The sequence below is a fragment of the Tursiops truncatus genome, chromosome 6, assembly GCF_011762595.2.
Source record: "Tursiops truncatus isolate mTurTru1 chromosome 6, mTurTru1.mat.Y, whole genome shotgun sequence".
NCBI lineage: Eukaryota > Metazoa > Chordata > Mammalia > Artiodactyla > Delphinidae > Tursiops > Tursiops truncatus.
In genome coordinates, this window is record NC_047039.1 from 83,784,306 (window position 1) to 83,805,988 (window position 21,683).

The 21,683-nt window shown below is 36.4% G+C and overlaps 1 protein-coding gene and 1 non-coding gene across 2 annotated transcripts in view; both read right to left on the reverse strand.

The window, feature by feature from the left end:
* The window catches only part of ERP44 (endoplasmic reticulum protein 44), an 89,141-nt gene that overhangs the window by 29,784 nt on the left and 37,674 nt on the right, over positions 1-21,683 (reverse strand). Inside the window, exon 4 of the mRNA XM_004311117.4 lies at positions 19,847-19,962. Coding sequence (XP_004311165.2) covers positions 19,847-19,962 — 116 coding nt within the window. The remainder of the gene's footprint in view (positions 1-19,846; positions 19,963-21,683) is intronic.
* On the reverse strand, positions 12,467-12,539 carry TRNAG-GCC (transfer RNA glycine (anticodon GCC)). The gene has a single exon. It is a non-coding gene; the product is annotated as a tRNA-Gly (tRNA).

Consider the following 21,683-nt stretch of genomic DNA (forward strand, 5'->3'; position numbering starts at 1 on the left):
CAGGCCTTAGTTTCTCATCTGTAGGGATAATAATTTCTACTACATAGAGTTGTTTTAAGGACTAAATGAGACAATACAAATGCATGACAGAGTAAACTCTAAATAAATGTCAGTATTATTATAGATACAGTCTAGAAAAAAATTGGAATGTACAAAATTCCAATTTTGAAAACAGTCATTCAAATCACTTTATGTTGTGAGGATCTCTTACAGTATTTAATAAAAGGGAATTAAATGTAAATTAAAATCACTCTTAAAGGCTAAAATCTAATATTAGATTCTTTGCTAGTAGAAGAATTTATAATCCCACATATGCAAATTTTGTGTAAGCTAATACAATTAAGAGCAAAACTCAGCAGTATACACTAAAAAAAAATCCCTTTATTATGACCTATGGGTATACTCTCACACAAATCATTAAAATTAGGATTTATAGCCTCAAAATAAGAAACTAAGTAAAAATGTATGCTGATCTCACTTTTAAGAATGACAATTACTAAGATACTGACTCAATCAGAATGGAAAAGCCTTTAAATTTTTCTGCTGTTATTTCCAAGAGGTAGCAAATAGGAGAAATCAATGGTTTCTAGACATTGGTAAAGCTCGTATGGCATGCTAGTCACATGTATGAGAATGATAAAAGGTACACTACATTTTTAGAGTGAAGGGGACCTGAGAGAGCACAAGTAGCTTAAAACAGATGAAAAAAAGAATTTTTTAAACTGAGTTTTAAAATGAGGGCAGAATTCTAAAACGGTGGCAAAAAAAAAAACAAACACACACACATGAAAATTCTCTAGCCCTACCTCCATTCCTAGTAGTTACAAAACAAAAACAAAACAAACAGAACTGCAATAAACTCTGTTAACCATCTTAATTTTCTAGGAGATTAGATGGTAGAAACAACTGTACCAGAGGGTATATATATATATGTGTGCTGACAGTTTCACAGGTGTATACATAGGTCAAACTTAATTTGTACATTTTACGGTTAATTCTAGGTTAGCTATACCTCAAAAAAGATTTTTAAAAATCTAAATGAATACTGACTATACAAAACAACAACAATAATTATGCCTTATGGAGTTTGACACAAATTAAAATACATAATAACAACAACAACATATAAACTGGGGGAGGGGATGTAAGCAGAAGGTTAATGATTCTAAGTATTCTAAGGTCTACACACTGCCTAGGAAGAGCTAAAAATACTTATACTATTTCGATAAGTCAAGGTTGCATTTTTTCCTAAGATAAGAAATCAAAGAATACTAAAACGGTGTATTAGAAGTTAAGGATGGAATATGGGTTCTCAGAAGGGGGTTTGGAGAAAAGACTATGTAATTAAGATCACATAACACTTTGTTGAACTCCATGGAGGATTTATAAAGGGGACATATACTTGACTATTAAAATTCTTTAAACAGAAGACAGATATGAGCAAAGAGACAGAAGCACTGGTCATACATGAGATCGAGGAGAATATTTTATTCACCAAATCACAGAAATCTGAAATAATATTAAGATACCTTAATATACAAGTATTTAAATAGACATTAATCTGTTTGGTTTAGGAGTTAATACTTTTTGAAGCAGAACACTAGTGGATATATCAGCCATAAGCCCTTTTTCAACCTGATAAATTAATGAGAAAACGTGTCTTTGAGTTGTCGTAAAAATGGTGGTTCTATTACCTGATCAAGGAATTAATTAGATTAAACTGGTACTAGAAATTCAGGGGTAAGAGTGGTTGTATAAGCAAGTAGAAGTCTTTTAAGATAAACAGAGGCACCTCTTATAAGGCAAAGGCCACAAAGGCTTAGGCTTAAACTACTTAGTAGAAAATCAGCCCAAAGAAATAGTAAGAAGTACGGAACTTTACCTTCCTAACTAAAAAACTCATTCAGTCACCAGAACACTACACACTGAAACCTAGCATACTGTAAAATGAATTTTTGCAGTGATATATAAATGGAAAAGGTTTTAATAAAAATGCTGTTAAAATTAGGTTAAATAGTTCTATAATACTAGCCAATGCTACAATGCTGTGGTCTGGAATGTGGAAAATGTCTTTTTAGAAGTTCCTATTTCCCCCAAATATCCATCAGTAGGAGACTGGTTAAATGAAGTACGGTACACCCATACAATGAAGTACTAGGCTGTTATATAAAGGAATGAAAACGATCTCTTTGTGCTGCTAAGGAGCAATCTCCAAGATACACTGTGTTAAGTGGAAAAAGCCAGGTGCAGAGAATGTGAAAGAAATATGGAGAAGAAACTTGGAAGATAAGTAGGAATATATATATGTATATATACGTGTGTGTGTGTGTGTATCTATCTATCTATATATCTTTACGATGCTACCTCCTCCAAAAAACAACATCAATGGAAGAGAATGGAAGGAGAAGTCAGGAATGGAATTCATATCTCCCTGACTATACCTTGGTTTTACAGTTTTGACTTGGGACCAAGGAAATGTTTAATAGTAAAACAAAATTAGATTAAAAAATTTTAATACTGTAATTGTTATTTTTAACTAAACACGCACAAATTATAGATAAAGCACACGAGTAATCACGCTAGTGCTATTAAGAATCAAGATTTCAGCATAAGGAAAAAAGATACAAATATAAAATTGAGGGAATTAAGTAAAAACCCTGTAATATTTAGTTTGAATTGAAACTACTAGCAAAAATTCATGATCTGTTTTTCTCTTTCAAAAATACATATTTCTAAGCTCTTTCCACTGAGAGCTTCATTGGCTAATTCTACCAAATATTTAAGGAAGAAATAATTCCATTTCCACACAAACTTTTCTTGAAAATTGAAGAGAAGGAATTACATCCCAACTCATTCTGTGAGGCCAGCATTACCCTTATACAAAAACCAGACAAAGACATTATAAAAAAATTACAGACCAATATACCCAATAAACAAAATTAGACGACCTACACTAGTGGACTTCAACACTTACTGTAAACCTACAGGAATCTAGACAGTGTGATAATGGCATAAACACAGACGATAGACAAATAGATCAATGGAAGAGAGTCCAGAAACAGACCCACATATACATGTAGAAGTGATTTTTGACAAAGGTGCAAAAGTAAAATCTAACTATATACTACTTATAAAATATACATCTAAACATAAGGATGCAAAAACTTTAAAATTAAAAGGATGGGAAAAAATATTCTATATAAAACTAATCAAACAAAATCTCATATAGCTATATTAATAGTAAATATGTACACATTAAGGCAAAAAGCATTACTACAGATCAAGAAGGTCCCTTCATACTAATAAAAAGTTCAATTCCCCACGCAGATGTAACAATTTTGAATTTCTATGTGTCAAATAAAAACCTAAAAATACATAAAGTAAAAAATGACAGAACTACAAGGAATATCTATAATCATGGTGGGAGATTATTATCATACCTCTTATAGCAACTGATATAACAAATAAAATCAATAAAATATAGAGAATTTGAACAACACAACTAAGAAACCAGAATTATTTGACAGATATATTATTCACTATCCCAAAGCTGCAACATACACATTTTTTGCAGGTATATATATCATATAAAAAACAAATCACAATGAATTTGTTGATGAATCACAAAAAAAGTCTCAACAACTTTCAAACGATTCAACTCATAATGAGAATAAAGTAACTTCTACACGCCATGGATCAAAGATGAAGTTACAAAGGGAAACCGGAAAATATTTTGAACTGAATGATAATGAAAAATACATATCAGAACTTGCAGCGTGCAGCCAAAGCAATGCTTAGAATGAAATTTATAACATTAAAATGTATATGTTAGGGGGAAAAGGCTAAAAAACAAAAAAGTATTAATCTAAAAAAAATCATAAAAGAAAAACAAAGAAGAAAGGAGTGAATGAAAAAGATAAAAGTGGAAATTAATGAAGTGGAAAATAAATATACAATACAAAAAAAGCCAAAATCTGGTTCTTTGCAAAGACTAATATAATAAAATCAATAAAGCCCTGGAGAGACCAACCCAGAAAAAAAAAAAGAGAAAAAACACAATTTCAGGAATATAGCGGGAGTCTGCAACTCAGATAATAAGAGAATATTATCAATAACTTAATGATGGTATGGAGATTTTGATAAAATGCAAAAATTGTCACAAAACCACAACTCACCAAACCAACACTAGAAAATATAACTGGTCCTAAAATTAAGGAAACTGAACCCATAATCCAAAGACTTCTCACAAAGAAAACTCCATTCCTAGAAAACTTTACCAGCAAATTCTACCAAACATTTAAGGAGCCAATAATGCTATTTATACAACCATTCAGAGAAAACAAAAAGAGGGGACATTTCCCAAATATGAGGTCAACATAATCTTTCTGCCAAATCTGACAAGGAAATGATGAGAAAAGAAAAATACATGTTAGTCTCAATCAAGAACATAAGATGCAAAACTTAAAAAGAAAGTATTAAAGTGAATTTAGCACTGTGTACAGAAGATAATACATCACAAGCTGGATTTAGCCTAGCACTTCAGTTTAATGCTTGAAAATCAATCAGTGTAATTCATGACATTAACAGAATGAAAGAGAAAGGTTCTACTACTTCTCAAAAGAAACAGAAAAACATCTGGTAAAATCAACATCTACTCACACTTTAAAATTTTGTCAAACTAGGAATAGAAGGGAACTTCCTTAATTTAATAAAGGGTATCTAAATAAACAAATACCAAACAACTTGACAGTAAAACACTAAAAGCTATCCTGCTGATATCAAGAAAGAAATTAAAATGCTTGCCATCACTTCTACATAACACTGTATTGGAGTTCTTAGTGTAATAAGAAAAAGAAATAAATACACACACACACACACACACACTGGTAAAGAATTAAAATGTCATTATTTGCAGACAATCTTACTACGTTCACAGAAAACCCAAAAGAGGATCTACGAAAAGATTTCCACTTCCAAGCAGGATATAGTAGGTAGCAGAAATCTACTGCTTCTGCTGTGATGACTAGGAAAAAAATGGCTTTTTTTTAAAGTCACATTAATTCCAGAAAGGAAAGGACCATTCCTAAGTAAGCAAAAGCTCACTCACTGGCATTTATTTTTCCGCTAGGTTTCCTATGCAATATTCCTTTTAGAAATTAAATCTGTAACTTGTGCAGATTTAGGGCCAAGGATTACACCTGCATAGGCAGAGGGAAAGAGAAATCAGTGAAGCTATTTATAGTACCTGGGCTGGAATGGTGGACTGAAAGGGACCCTGAAACACACAGGAAGTTTTCCCCAGAGGATATTTACTGAGTACAGGGGTGGCATAGGAAGCTGGGGATTGAGCTAAAAAGAGTAAAATCTCCCATGGCCTTGTAGTGCTTAGGAGATACTGTCTAATTGTATAAAGGCCTGCATCAGCATCAAACATACAACCAAGACATTTGCCAGATTTTGAAGCTGCCTAGGCAAGGAAGCATCTAGATGTTGAAAACACCATTAATTTTTAAGGCAAAGAGGAAGAAAGATATTGGTGACATATATGAGACAAATCATTAATATTCAGAATATATAAAGAACAGTTACAAAAGGACCATCAAAAAGATAAATGGGCTAAGATTATCAGTCAATTTATGAAAGAAACACAAATGGCCAATAAACATGTAAAAACACGCTCAGTTGTAATTAAGAAGTAACAAATTAAAATTACCAGAGAACACATTTGGCCCATCCTATCAGCAAAATAACAATAACTTTTTAAGAATTTTTTAAATCAATATTATCAAGCCCTACAAAGGGGAAATATATCCTACTAGGTCCAATTTAGGTGCACATTCAATGTTAATAAAGCTAAACCAGGGACTTCCCTGTTGGCGCAGTGGTTAAGAATCCACCTGCTAATGTAGGGCACACAGGTTCGATCCCTGGTCTGGGAAGATCCCACATGCTGCGAAGCAACTAAGCCCATGCGCCACAACTACTGAGGCTGCGCGTCACAAATACTGAGCCCATGCACCACAACTACTGAAGCCCACGTGCCGCAAATACTGAAGCCAGCGCACTCTAGGGCCTGTGTGCCACAACTACTGAGGCCGCATGCTGCAACTACTGAAGACCGCACATCTAGAGCCTGTGCTCCAGAACAAGAGAAGCCACCAGAATGAGAAGCCCGCGCACAGCAACAAAGAGTAGCCCCTGCTCGCTGCAACTAGAGAAAGCCCGCGTGCAGCAATGAAGACCCAATGCATCCAAGAAAAAGAAAAAAAGCTAAACTAGACTAGCTGGTGCCTGATTTGCCAAGGAATTTAATCCCCAAAGGATTTGGCAGAAAAAATATGCAATAGACCCAGAAAGAAATGAACTAGTGTAAGACGAAACATCCATTTTCTATTTGTGGCCTAAGGATCAGTATGAAATTGGACAGCAAGAGGCACTGCTAGAGATAATATAATGCTTTCAACTTCCTTAACTTGGTGAATTAGTGGGCATAATCAGAAAACAGTGTGCTAATAGCAAATACGCATAAACTGGAAGTGAAATAAATAAAGCTACAGATGGACTCCAGTGAGTCTTAAGTGCTAAATTAATGGTATTTGAATTTTATCCTACATGTGATAAGAAGACACTGAGCAGCAAAGCTGGGCTTTAAAAATATTCACCTAACAGTGGTAGAGAACCAGGGAAACTAGTAAGGAAGTCACTATAATAGTCCTGGAGAAATAAGAGTCTGTTTACCAACTTAAAAGTACAACCTTTAGGTTGCCTTAAAATTCTAGTTATGGACAGAAAAAGATTTAACACTTAAAGACTATTAGAGGAATAGATACTTGCTTGCTTAATTCTCAAATAACATCATGACAGCAAGAATACTGCATAATGAAGTGGCTTTTAATTATTAAGAAGCAAAAACCTGGGACTTCCCAGGTGGCACAGTGGTTAAGAGTCTGCCTACCAATGCAGGGGACATGGGTTCAAGCCCTGGTCCAGGAAGATCCCACAAGCCGTGGAGCAACTGAGCCCATGTGCCACAACTACTGAGCCTGCGCTCTAGAGCCTGCCAGCCACAACTGCTGAAGCCCGCACACCTAGAGCCCATGCTCTGCAACAAGAGAAGCCACCGCAATGAGAAGCCCATGCACCACAATGAAGAGTAGCCCCAGCTCGCTGCAACTAGAGAAAGCCCGCGCATAGCAACGAAGACCCAACGCAGCCAAAAATACATAAAAATTAAAAAAAAAAAAGAAGCAAAAACCTTAAAATTGGGCTTTCCTGGTGGTACAGTGGTTAAGAGTCTGCCTACCAATGCAGGGGACATGGGTTCATGCCCCGGTCCAGGAAGATCCCACATACCGCGGAGCGGCTAGGCCCATGAGCCATGGCCGCTGAGCCTGCACGTCCGGAGCCTGTGCTCCGCAATGGGAGAGGCCACAACAGTGAGAGGCCCGCGTACCAAAAAAAAAAAAAAAAAAAAAAAACCTTAAAATTACATTGATCAATAATCTCAGACATAAAGGTGACTTTTTACAAGCTTTGGTCAAAAGTGATTTTAAGATAATTACAATGTGACATTTTGACAGTATAACAAAGAATGACTTAAGGGGTATAATAAATGGAGGGGTTTTTTATTATTATTAACTGGATGGATCAAATGTTAAAATGGATGTCAAAGAATTATAAATTTAAGAAGGTTAACATCTCGCTGACTGGAAAATTAGCACGTACTTTTGCTTCAGTGGTCACTTACTTTGCCTTGATGGGTTCTGCCTGCCAGCCTGCCTGCCTAATGCCCAGCAGGGTTCCAAATGGGAAAATGCCTCTCCTCTTGTCTCAGCAATGTCCCTCCCTGCTATGATTATCCATGTCAGATAGTAAAAGAGGCAGATAATTTCAACAGGAAGGTCTTACTGTTCTGGTTCCAGGATAAAGACCACTGCCGCCTATGTACCTTTTCCATTTCCAAACCATGCCCTTCCACAATGTGGTAAAAAACAAAAAAAAAAAAAAACAAAAAGCAAAACAAAAACACAACAGCAAAATAAAACCCTAAACAGAAAAATTACAAACAAAGCCTATAAGCTTGCTCAGGATTCAGACTAAACCTGCTCATCCAAGTTCTATTTTATGCACATGAACTCTTCACTGTATATTTTCTCATTTTTTTTTTACTGAAATATAGTTGACATATAACATTGTATATAAATTTAAGGTGTACAACATGTTGATTTGCTACATTTCTATATTGCAATATTACAATATGATCCTCACTGTAGTGTTAGCACTCCTATCACTTTACATAATTATGATTTTTTTTTGTGGTGGGAATAATTAAGATCCAGTCTCTTAGTAAGTTTGATGTTAATACAATATTGTTGTCTATAATTATTTTCCTATTCTTAATGTCTCATTTGTGTATAGCTCTTATAAAAACTTCTCAATTTCTAATGTGGAAGGTTCAAGTTGCATTGGAAGGCAGACAAGTGTGAGTAACTCTGGTATTTGGGAGCAAGTGCTGCCTAATTCAAGGACGATTACAAAGTACATTCCTAAAAATGTTAGTGGGAGTCAATGTTCTGCACTGGCCAGCAAATAATGTAAGAACGTCACTTGCTCAGTGCTATACAGCCTATAGCCACTGGAGGGCAGCACAGAACCTGGTCCCACCAGGGGCAGATGGATGGGACTTTCTACATCTAAGGCAGCATGACCACCAAGAGAGAGTGATGAATTCTACTCTCAAACTCTCCAAAAGAGGCTGCATAAGATTAGATAAAGTGATATCATGATCCATAGCTGAAGCAAAGGCAAGTTTTAATTGTGTGTGTGTGTGTGTGTAGAAATTTTGGGAAACAAAGACAATTACAAAAAACGGAAACAACCATTTGTAATCCAACCACCACTGGGGAAAACCACTATTAACATTTTGGTTATATCTTGCTGACTTTGAATAAAAGCTGCTTAACTAGCAGTTGACATGTTTCAATTGAGAAAAAATGAACTCTAAGGTTAGTCAAACAGTAAAGTCTCAGCATCAATACTTGCAGAATGGGTATGAGCAGCTTGGAAGAAAATTCTAGAAAAAGTAGAGTAACATTCTTTAATCAAGAGTGTTACCAACACTCTTAATGGCACAGAAGTCAATAAATATTGTGTGGAAAACCACAGAAATCAATGACTCAGAAATGGTAAATGATTGCACAAGAGTCAGATTCTGAAAGTGAAACTGTTTCAGGATTACTTGAATAAATTCCTTTTAGGTACACAAATGAATGATATGACAAAAAAATCTGTATCTTAAGTAATTCTAAAATAGTTCTTATGATAGACATAAAAATCCTAAGTGATAAGAAAACATTGTGCTAGGGCTTCCCTGGTGGCGCAGTGGTTGAGAATTTGCCTGCTAATGTAGGGGACATGGGTTCGAGCCCTGGTCTGGGAGGATCCCACATGCCGTGGAGCAATTGGCCTGTGAGCCACAACTACTGAGCCTGCGCGTCTGGAGCCTGTGCTCCGCAACAAGAGGGGCCGCCATAGTGAGAGGCCCACGCACTGTGAGGAAGAGTGGCCCCCGCTTGCCGCAACTAGAGAAAGCCCTCGCACAGAAACGAAGACAAAACACAGCAAAAATAAATAAATTAATTAATAAACTCCTACCCCCAACATCTTCTTTAAAAAAAAAAAAGAAAACATAGTTCAATTTTTCTCAGTTTTTTTTTCAGTTACAGATAAAAGTGTGCCTTATAATCAGTGACAAGTAAACTTGACAAAATACTGCAAAAAATACTTTACCGTATGTTGAGAGGTAATGATATAACCTATTTAAAGTATTTAACAAAGCACCTATAAAACTAATAGTTCATAAATGCTGGCTACTATTTATCCATCCATCTATTCAATAACTATAAATAAACACAGATAATGTGCTAGACACCCCAATCCAGTGCTAGGGATAGAGGGGTAAAAAGATAAGGTTCTTGCTCTTATAAAGCTTACATTTTATCATTATTGTTATTATCATTAATATTACTACTGCTGCTGCTGCTACTTCTAATTGTTTCCACAGACTAGAATCTTAAATGAAATTCTTAAAACTCTTAAATGTATAATACATGTAACAAAAAGATATACCAGTTTGGATTCCCTAAGATCAGTATAAAAGAAATCCTCTAATAAGTCCATAATAAATATGTCTTCACCAGAGATGTAGAGATTCCTTTCATGGGACCCCCAGCTGGGAGAAACTAAAAGGGCAATTGTCAGATCTGTGACAAATATGAAACACAGTACCCGTCCTCTGCAGGATAAGTGGGGACACAGCGGCAAATGCTCTCTGGGCTGTAGGAGGGAGCTGCTCCTCTATGTGTAATTTGAGTCTGTCTCTTCAATTGCCCTGACTTCCTTTTCCTTTTTCTCTTCCTCTACTTCTCTTCTACTTTGTCTGTTCCCTACCTTAAATACAACAGATGGAGAACTTAGGGGCTTAGGAGGTGAACTAAATTTTACCACTAGATGAGGGTTTTTCAAGCTACAAGATTTACACTGGGATTTCAAAAAAATATAGCTAAGCTTAAATAGTTGGAAGCTTCCTGATGTCATTCCAGCAACAGTCTAAGTTTAAAATTCTCTTACAGTTTCCAACCTTTTTGGAGGAAGGCGGTAGAGTGGGGAAGGGAAATCAAAGCTGCTGCAAGCAGCTCATACACAGAAACAAAAGGGCTGACTGAGTGAAATGAGCCTGTTATATCCACTCTTGCCTTCTCTCCTTCTCCAGTTCCAAGTTCTCAGCCTATTTACCTGAACCTTTCATCAAATAAAGTCCTAGGAAGGGCATATAACGAAGTGAGATAAAGGTAGGGCAGAAAGCACTCCATGGGATGCTGCTACGTGGAAGAGACAGAGATAGAAAGAAATGCGGGCAGCAAACATAGAACTATGTACTGAGATAACTTTTCCTGATCAACTAGTAAACTGGCGTAGAGGACAACTCCAAAAGGAGGCCCAGCAGGTTCTAAGGGATGAGTACATGCATTGCCTCCCACAGGGGCTGCTTTGAAAATACTCGGCATGTTTTATGAAAATTAGTGCCATTACATTTTTATATTGTTATGTAATTATGTTGTTTGTTTCTTCACTTTATGGTCTCACCTCATCCTCAATTCTTAAGCAGTGCTGATAAAGAAAAAAACTATAACACCACACTGGCAGAAATTCCCAAACGCACGACAATATACCAGATTTGTGGCTAAGACAGACAGACTCACAACTAAATTCAGACATGTGTCACACCTCAGTTCGAGCTTGCAAAATGTTAAGAAGCAATACATAGTCATTAAAGATTTTAAAAATTCAATGCAAGCAAAGGATGGCTCATTCATTTTGCCACATTAATTTCTTCCAGGAACCTTGTTGGGTTTTATCAAGTCTTTTAGCATTTATTGATAGGATAAGCTGGTTTTCCCCATTTTAGATACTGATGGGATTTATTCTATTTCCTAACATTAAGCCATCTTTGTGTTACTGGCATTCTACTTGGTAATGGGAGAATATTCACAAAAGGTACATCTACCTTCCATAGTACCCAGTGGTAATGCAGACGTGCTGCTGTCCAGGAGATGGCAACTTATGAGAGAGGGCAGTTCATGACCAACAAAATGCCTTCAACTGCCATGCCTGCACACAGGAGGTTTTCACTAAGAAATCGAGACAGCCACAGAGAGAACCAGGGCTCAGTTTCCAAAAGCCATCAAGTGGCTCTAAGTATTCCTCAAAATGCCAGTAAAAGTCTATCCAAGGAAATTCTCTTTAAATTCAATAATCATGTTGAAGGTTACTTATCATAGTGAAAGTTACAGAAATTACAATTAACAGTATCACAGTACACCTGTATAGTACAGATTTCAAGCTTCTTTCACACATATTCTCTCAAAAACTCTAAAGCAACAAGGCGCTCCTCCCTCTTTTCCAAACCAGACAAATTACAGGTTCAGTGACTTTTTATAACAGCTTTCTATTTTGAAAATTTTCAAACTTAAAAAAAGATGAAAAAGTAATATAATGAGCACCTGTATGCCCTCACCTGGATTTAACATTTTACCACATTTGGTTACCATATCCCTCTTTCTCACCACACACACACACACACACACACACACACACACACACACACACACACACTTTTCATGGTGAGTCCTAAATCAAGTTTAGCAATTTTTTTGTTTTTTTAGATAACTTGCCCAACTGTATATGACTTAGTAAGTAGTAGGCCTCTGGTACCAGAACAAAGGATTCTACCTTAGTAGAGGGTTGGGCCACACAGTATAGAAACAATAATACCACATATAAGTAACTACATTTTTGTTTATATACTGACCCAGTAGGGATAACTTAAACAGACTATTACATTATTCATAACAAACATTTTGTCTTTTTTTTTTTTGGCCATGCAGCGCAGCATGCTGCATCTCAGTTCCCTGAACAGGGATCGAACCAGCACCCCCTGCAGTGGCAGCGCAGAGTCTTAACCACTGGACTACCAGGGAAGCCCCCTTGAGTCATTTTTATGCAGGAACTGGGTGAGTTCTCAGTTTCTATGAGAAACCTCAATTTAAATTACTTTATTTTGACCTTCAAAATAGTATAGTTACCTGATAAAAGCTGTATACTGCTGGTGACAAGTCTGGCTCCCCCCATTTACTATGTAACCTTGGTAAATCACTCAGCCTCTCTAAGTCTTTCAGTGTCTTCATCTATAAGATGATAATATACTCCAGCTCTCTGAAAGTCCAATGTTCATTACCACCTCAGAAACTTCACACCTACTCCTCCATTTGTCTAAAACACTTTTCTTCCCTTTTTTCCCTTAAAAACTCCTACTCTTGGGCTTCCCTGGTGACGCAGTGGTTGAGAGTCCACCTGCCGATGCAGGGGACACGGGTTCGTGCCCCAGTCTGGGAAGATCCCACATGCCGCTGAGCGGCTGGGCCCGTGAGCCATGGCCGCTGAGCCTGCGCTTCCGGAGCCTATGCTCTGCAACGGGAGAGGCCACAACAGTGAGAGGCCCACATACCGCAAAAAAAAAAAACAAACAACTCCTACTCTTCCTTCAGGTCTTGTATCATTGCCTCAAGAGAGGACCTTCCTATGTCCCTAGACTAAGTCAGACTTATTATCTCATAGCACCCAAAACCTTCCCTTCAAAACAGTTATCCCAATAAGCAATTGTGTATTTATTGCTCTTGCCTTTCTGGGTGTGTTTGGCTCACTGCTATATCTCTAGAACCTCCCACACTGCATTCTAAAGGGCAGGCATATTAAAAAAAATGTTGTGGAATAAATGCATAACAGTATCTCAGTGAAGATAACTGAAATAATACATTCAAAAAGCATGCCTAACTCCAAGTAAGCACTACATCAACAATAGTTTTTCCCAGCAATTTGACTAGAAACTTTTTACAAGACCTTTTCCAAGAAGTAACACTATTACTATGAATGGAAGTTCTGGGTGACACACTGAGCCGGAAACAAGAGAGACAGACTTAAGTATCAGAAGGCAGGACAGAGTGGGTTGCCACAATGCCAGACAGGTGATTAATAAGAACACATATGTGAGCAGGATGATATCTTGATTCTGAGGTCACCTTCTGGTTCTGCTAGGAAGCTTCATAGAGAACTTCTGCCTGACAGAAACTAATCCTGAAGCAGCAAGTAGGTACACTTGGCTGGAAAGAATACTGTAAGGAAATAAAGACCGTAAGTAGTAAAACTTTTTATTTGCAAACAGTATAATTGCCTAAGTAGAAAATCCTATGGGATCTACATAAAACTTATTAGAACTAATAAGTACCAGTGTACAAGATCATTATACAAAAATCAATTGTATTTCTATATACTAGCAACAAACAACAGAAATAAAAATTTGAGTTTTAACAAATGTACCATGGTAATGTAAAATGTCAACATTAGGGTAAAGTGAGTAAGGAGTATAAGGGAACTCACCGTATTATCTTTGCAACTTCTCTGTATCTCTACATTTGTTCCAAAAATAAAAAGTTTATTTTAAAAATATCATTTACAACAGCATCAAAAAATAAATAGTGATAAATATGACAAAGATGTGAAAGACATGTAGACTAAAACATTGCTGAAAACTGCAAAACATTGCTAAGAGAAATTGAAAAGACCTAAATAAATGGGGAGATATACAATGTTCATGAATTAGAAGATTCAATAGTGTCAAAATGACAGTTCTCCACAAAGTGGTCTAAGGATTCAAAGTAATCCCAATTAAAATCCCAGCAGTCTTCCCCCCCAACACCCCCTTTGGCTAAAAATTAACAAGCTGATTCTAAAAGTCATACAGAAATCCAAAGCAACTACAGTAACCAAACCACTTTGAAAAAAATTGCAAAGTTGGAAGATTTACACTAATGACTTCAAGACTTATTTATAAAGCTACAGTAATCTAGAAAGTGTGGTGTTGGTGTAAACATAGACAAATAAACAAATAAATCATAGACAAATATATCCAGTACAGAATAGAGACTAGAAATAGATCCATATATATATGGTCAGTTGATTTTAACAAAGATGCAAAGTTAGTTATTGAAGAAAGGATAGTCTTTTCAATAAATTATGTCAGAACAACTTGATAACTATTTGCAAAAAATGCATTCCAATCCATACATTGTGCCACATGTAAAAATTAACTCCAAATGCATAATAGACCTAAATGTAAAACTTCACACTATAAAATGTATGAAAGAAAACATAGCAGAAAATCTTTGTGATCTTGGGTGAGGCAAAGATTTCTGAGATACAGAATTTAAAAATATAATCCATTTTGTAAAAGGACAAATTGTACTCCATCAAAATTAAGAATATATGCCCTTCAGAAGATACTCTCAAACAAAACTGGAGATCTCACACTTCCTGATTTCAAAACTTATTACAAAGCTACAGTAATAAAAGCAGTGTGGTACTGGCATAAAGATAGACATATTGACCAATGGAACACAACAGAGAGCCCAGAAATAAACCCTCACATATATGGTCAAATGAATTTTGACAAGGGTGTCAAGTCATTCAATAGGGAAAGGACAGTCCATCAACAAATGGTGTCAGAAAAGCTGAATGTACACAAGCAAAAGAACGAAACTGGATCCTTACCTTGCACCATATACAAAAATTAATTTGAAATGGGTAAAGACCTAAACATACCACCTAAATGATTAATACTTTAAAAAGAAAATAGGGGAGAAAAGATTCATGACATTGGAGTCGCAATAATTTCGTGGATATGACACCAAAAGTAAAGGCAACAAATGTAAAACCAGATTAACTGGACGTCAAAATTTAAAACTTCTGTGCAAAGGACATAATCAACAGAGTGAAAAGGCACCCTATGGAATGGAAGAAAATATTTATAAATCCTATTATCTGATAAAAGGTTAATGTCTAGAATATACAAAGAACACCTACAACTCAACAACAAAAAATAAACGGATTAAAAAATGAGCAAAGGACTCAAACAGATTTTTCACCAAAGAAGGTATACAAATGGCCAAGAAGGACATGAAAAGATGCTCAACATTACTAATCACTAGGGAAATGCAAATCAAAACCAGGATGAAATATCACTTCACACCGTTTAGGATGGCTGTTATCTCAAAAACAGAAAATAAGCGTTGGCAAGGATGTGGAGAAATTAGAACCCTTGTGCACTGCTGGCAGGAATATAAAAGTTGGTACAGCTGCTTTGGAAAGCAGTATTGTGATTCCTCAAAAATTAAAAAATAGAACTATCATATGATCCAGCAATTCCACTTCTGGGTATACATCTGAAGGAAATGAAAACAGTATGTTGAAGAGATATCTGCACCCCTATGTTCACAGCAGCATTATTTACAATAGCTAGGACATGGAAACAACCTAAGTGTCCATCGATGGATAAATGGATAAAGAAGTTGTAGGATAGCCATACAACAGAACATCATTCAGCCATCACACGGAAGGAAATTCTGACACACGCGACAACACGCAAGTACCTTCAGGACATTATGCTAAGTGAAATAAGCCTGCCACAAAAAGACAAATGCTGTATGATTCCACTTTTACCAGGTATCTAGAATAGTCAAACTCATAGAAAAATAAAGAGGAATGGTGGTTACCAGGAACTACGGGGAGGGGGAAATAGGGAGTTGTTTAATGAGTATAGCATTTAAGTTTCACAAGATGAAGTTCTGGGGACTGGTTGTACAGCAGTGTGAATATATTTAATGTTACTGAACTGTACAATTAAAAATGGTAAAGATGGTAAATTTTATGCTCTGTGTATTTTAGCACAATTAAAGACACTCTTAAGAGAGTAAAATGGGAGAAAAAGATCTGCAAATTACACATGTAAAAGAGAACTTGTATAAAGAGTTCTCAAAACCCAGTAAGAATTTATTATAAGAAATTATTACACCTGTTAATAATTTAACAGATCTGATAAATTAAAAAGACTGACCATACCAAATGTTGGCAAGAATATGGAACAACTTGAACACTCATACACTGCTAGTAGATGTGTAAAATAATACAAGTACTTTGGAAAACAGTTTGGCAGTTTCTTAAAAAGTTAAATATACACCTACCATAAGACCCATATATTTCACACCTAGGTTTTTGCCCAGGATAAATGAAAACATGTGTATAGAGGGTTGTATCTGAATGTTCATAGCAGCTTTATTTATAATAGCCCGAAAATGGAAACAACCCAAATGTCTGTCAAGAGGTGAACAGTTAAACAAATTATAGTATATAGCCATACAATGGAATGCCACTCAATAATAAAAATGAATAATACATGTAACCATCTCAAAATAACCATGCTGAGTCAACAACAACACACACACACACACACACACACACACACAAAGAACATATGATGTATGATTTCACTTATATAAAATCCTAGAAAATACAAACTAGTCTATAGTAACAGAAAGCAGTTCCATGGCCCCCTGAGGATTGACAGGGGAAGAGAGGGACCACAAAGGAGCACAAGCAAAATCTGGGGGATGACAGATATGTTGACATCTTGACTGTGATCATGGTTTCACAGCTGCATACATGTGTCAAAACATTAAATTGTATAATTTAAGCTTGTACAGTTTATTATATGTCAATTATACTTCAATAAATCTTTTCTTTTTTTTTAAAAGCAAATCCTACCAAAGAACAATGTGCCTAACAGGCATTTCTCTCCAGACCACAGGACTCTTACGGTCCTTCCAGTTCAAAACCTCTATAATTCAACTGGCACATGAGGGGTTACCCAAAGTACAGTCTGTCATACAATCTCAAAGAAAGAGTGGAAAACATGAACAAATCATCAGGAAGGATTTCATAATGTCACTTTAAAAAGTGAAGAATTACACAGAAGGGAAAAAATATTTAGGGAAAATACACAATGTCTCAGATATAACTTTCATTAGTAAAAAACTAATTTTGTAGATATCTCTGGTGGATCAAAAAAACATCTTAACTATGGCTATTTACTCCCATAAAAAGAGAACTTAATTACTAGCAATGATGTCAGATTTATCTCATATGTTAATATGTCTAGAAGTAGAATAAATGATATGTATTGTTCAACAATAGTTAATTTTTCTTTCTAATAACTGTAAGCTTGAGAGCATAATTTCAGATCTTATACTCCAAATTCAGTGGAAAGTAGGCACTGTTGTCTGAACTCTAATGTCTAATTAAATACATAAAGAATAGAAAAATCTGAAATGAGAGTCCAAACCAAAAACATCATGTTCTCTGTCAGTGAAAGGTGGGAGGAAAGATGCAGAAAGCAGTGTGGAAATGCAGGCCATGCTTGCACTGACAACCTTTTATTGCTCCCTTCATTGTATCTAGTTATGAACCGCAGCAGATAGAAATGTGGGGTATGGCTTAGAAGATTTTGAAATGCTCTGCTGTTAGCCGTTTCTGGGATTTTTTTACCAGAAAATCCCCAAAACGTTTGTCGAATTGAACAGAAAAGAAGCAAATAGGTCTAGGAAGGCATTTGGTCAGGAGTTCTGGATTCTCAGCCTGCCATGACTAGACAGTAGGCTGTATGACATTGGTTAAGCCACTTTATTTCCATTTCCTCATCAGCAAAGTGAAAAGTTAGTGTACACACACACACACACACACACACACACACACACACACACAGAGAAATTCTACTTGTCAGGTGAAATGTAAAGGATAGGAAATTTGCACAATGGGAGTTTTCCATAATTCAGGACAACTTATCAATAACTCAATGCAACAAGCTTTCACTTTTTTATTTTTTTTTTAATTGGAGTAAAATTGCTTTACAATGTTGTGTTGGTTTCTGCTGTACAGTGAAGTGAATCAGCTATATGTATACCTATATCCCCTCCCTCTCAGACCTCCCTCCCACTGCCCTCCATCCCACCCATCTAGGTCGTCACAGAGCACCAAGCTGAACTCCCTGTGTTATACAGCGGGTTCCCAGTAGCTATCTATTTTACACATGGTAGTGTATTTATGTAAAACCTAATCTCCCAATTTGTTCCACCCTCCCCTTCCCACCCTGTGTCCACATGTCAATTTTCTACATCTACATCTCTATTCCTGCCCTACAAATAGGTTCATCTGTACCATTTTCCTAGATTCCACATATATGCGTTAATATATGATATTTGTTTTTCTTCACTCTGTATGACAGACTCTAGGTCCATCCACATCTCTATAAATGACCCAATTTTGTTCCTTTTCATGGCTGAGTAATATTCCATTGTATATATGTTACCACATCTTCTTTATCCATTCATCTATCGTTTGACATTTAGGTTGTTTCCATGTCCTGGCTATTGTAAATAGTGCTGCAATGAACACTGGGGTACATGTGTCCTTTTGAATTCTGGTTTTCTCAGGGTATATGCCCAGTAGTGGGATTACTGGGTCAAATGGTAGTTCTATTTTTAGTTTCTTAAGGAATTTCCATACTGTTCTCCACAGTGGCTGTATCAATTTACATTCCCACCAACAGTGCAAAAGGGTTCCCTTTTCTCCACACCCTCTCCAGCATTTATTGTTTGTAGATTTTTTGATGATGGCCATTCTGACTGGTGTGAGGTAATACCTCATTGTAGTTTTGATTTGCATTTCTCTAATAATTAGTGATGCTGAACGTCTTTTCATGTGCCTCTTGGCCATCTGTATGTCACACACACACACACACACACACACACACACACACACAGAAATTCTACTTGTCAGGTGATACATAAAGGATAGGAAATTTGCACAATGGGAGTGTTCTGTAATTCAGGGCAACTTACCAATAACTCATTGCAACAAACTTTTAATCGTAACTACAGCAAATTACACCTCAAAGACAGTCTAAGACAATCTTAGTATAATCTTTTAAACAACAGAAACCACCCCAAAGTCTGAGATCGTTTTATCTGAAATTACTACAAATAGTATTTTTGCATGATTCTAAAACTAACAGAAATCCTTTTCTTTCCTAAAACTATATTTCCATTTTATTTATTGATTTTGGTATTTGCTTTGGTAGAAAACCAAAATGATTTACTACCTCTATGCTTGCACTACTATATTTTAATGAAAAAAAATTTTTTAATCCCTCACACAGGCAGAATGGAAAGTAGTGTTTTAAGTACAAAAAGATTAAATATTAACATTTTAACCAAGGTCACTAGAACATTTTGGCTTGTTCTCTACTTAAAACAGAGCATTAAAAAAAAAAAAAGTGTGTGTGTGTGTAGGAGAGGTGGGGACAGGACAGTTTCTTCCAGACTTCCTATAAGGTACTTACAGTGCTGATCACAATCAACTCTGGCAAACACTACTTGATTTTCATTTGGATATTCTTCCTTAATGACATTGGAAGCTTCCTCAAAAATTGGGTGCAACATCTGGCTGAAACGACACCTATGCACAGAGGAGGATACCAATTAAAACTGAAAATCAGAAGCAATAAAATTTTATTGATATTTCTGTTGTTATCCATTCATATTTAGCATATAACAATAAACAGAATTAACAGTCACACTGTTAATTCAGGAATCCTGATGTCATTCATTGGAGAGGAAAACAATTTTGAATTCAAAGACTATTCCATTTCAAAGACTGGACAAATAATTTAAAGATTCTGGTTTTTTCCACTGGAAGAAAATGGCCAATATTATGGAGCACAAAGCTAAGGACCTCTCACAGCGGCAATGAAACAAGTCTGAAATAAGCCCTCTAAGATGTATCTACTTGGACGTGTAACTACTAAGACTCAGGCATTTATGAAGGAAATTCGTTTTCTCCAAATAACGTATTTTTAGACTACAAAATCTTTAAAATGGTAAGTTTATTGCAAATATTAGACTGATTCACCTGACAAGTTCCGTCAAATCTCATAGGCAAGTTAGCATACTAAATAAATAAGTTTTACAAAAATGATATATGGGGGCTTCCCTGGTGGCGCAGTAGTTGAGAGTCTGCCTGCCGATGCAGGGGATGCGGGTTCATGCCCTGGTCCGGGAGGATCCCACATGCCGCAGAGTGGCTGGGCCCGTGAGCCATGGCCACTGAGCCTGCGCGTCCGGAGCCTGTGCTCCGCAACGGGAGAGGCCACAACAGTGAGAGACCCGTGTACCGCAAAAAAAAAAAAAGATATATGGTATAGAGTGAATTTCCCCCTCAAAATTTACCTCTGGTTAAAATGGGCTTTTGTATCTATAAACTCTTAAATATACTAAATTCAGGAGCAAAATTTTTTAATCCCCAAATGAGACTTTCCTGTCCATGTTTCCTTTGTCTGTAGTTTTTGTTTTGCTTCTACTTTTAAAAGGGGGCACAAACCCCACAATATTCAGGAAACTTGACACCTCTAATTCTGACTGCCCCTTAATCAGGCCAACCACTTCACAAATATATTCTATGGGTCATTAAAGGGACCTGATAAGAAAGAGAAGAATAAGAATCAGCACACAAGCAGCTGGGCTAGAATGGTCATTCTCATATGAAAAAGGTATGCAGTATTTGTTAACAACAACAACAACAAAACTATAATTGCTACTATTGCTTCCTGAGCCCTTTGCCATCAAGAAATTTACTTAAATGAAGCCAGTGAGCTCTTTAATCCACATGTGATTAGGTCATACATATTAACTATAATTCAACAAAAATATTATTAAAGCCTGTGGAAGGAAAACAAACTTTATACTTCTTCCCTATTTCTTTCTGTATGTAACTCTTCTAGCCCACTCACCTGACTTCCTAAGGAGATGTCCTAGAATATACCAGGGAGACACAATCTGTATCTTCAATCTCTCGCTTTCAAGTGGCTCTTTCCTCTTTTAGCATTCTTAAATCTCTCCCATCTGGGATAGGTGGGTGGGGTCTGCGGATATCAGGGACCGTGTCTTATTTGACTACATATTCTAATAAGCATTTCAGTAGATGTCTGTTAAATGAATAAACTGATAGACTGGAGGAACTGGAGAGGCTAGGACCACAGCTTTGTGGGTTCTTACAGTTTGCTGAAGATAGCGTTCTAGAGGGCCAGGGAGGCAAGGGGTAAGGACTGATTAATGGTTTCTTGAAGAATTAGGATATGGCCTAGTAAAGAATCAGTGGACAGGCTCCTGGCTTATGGGCAA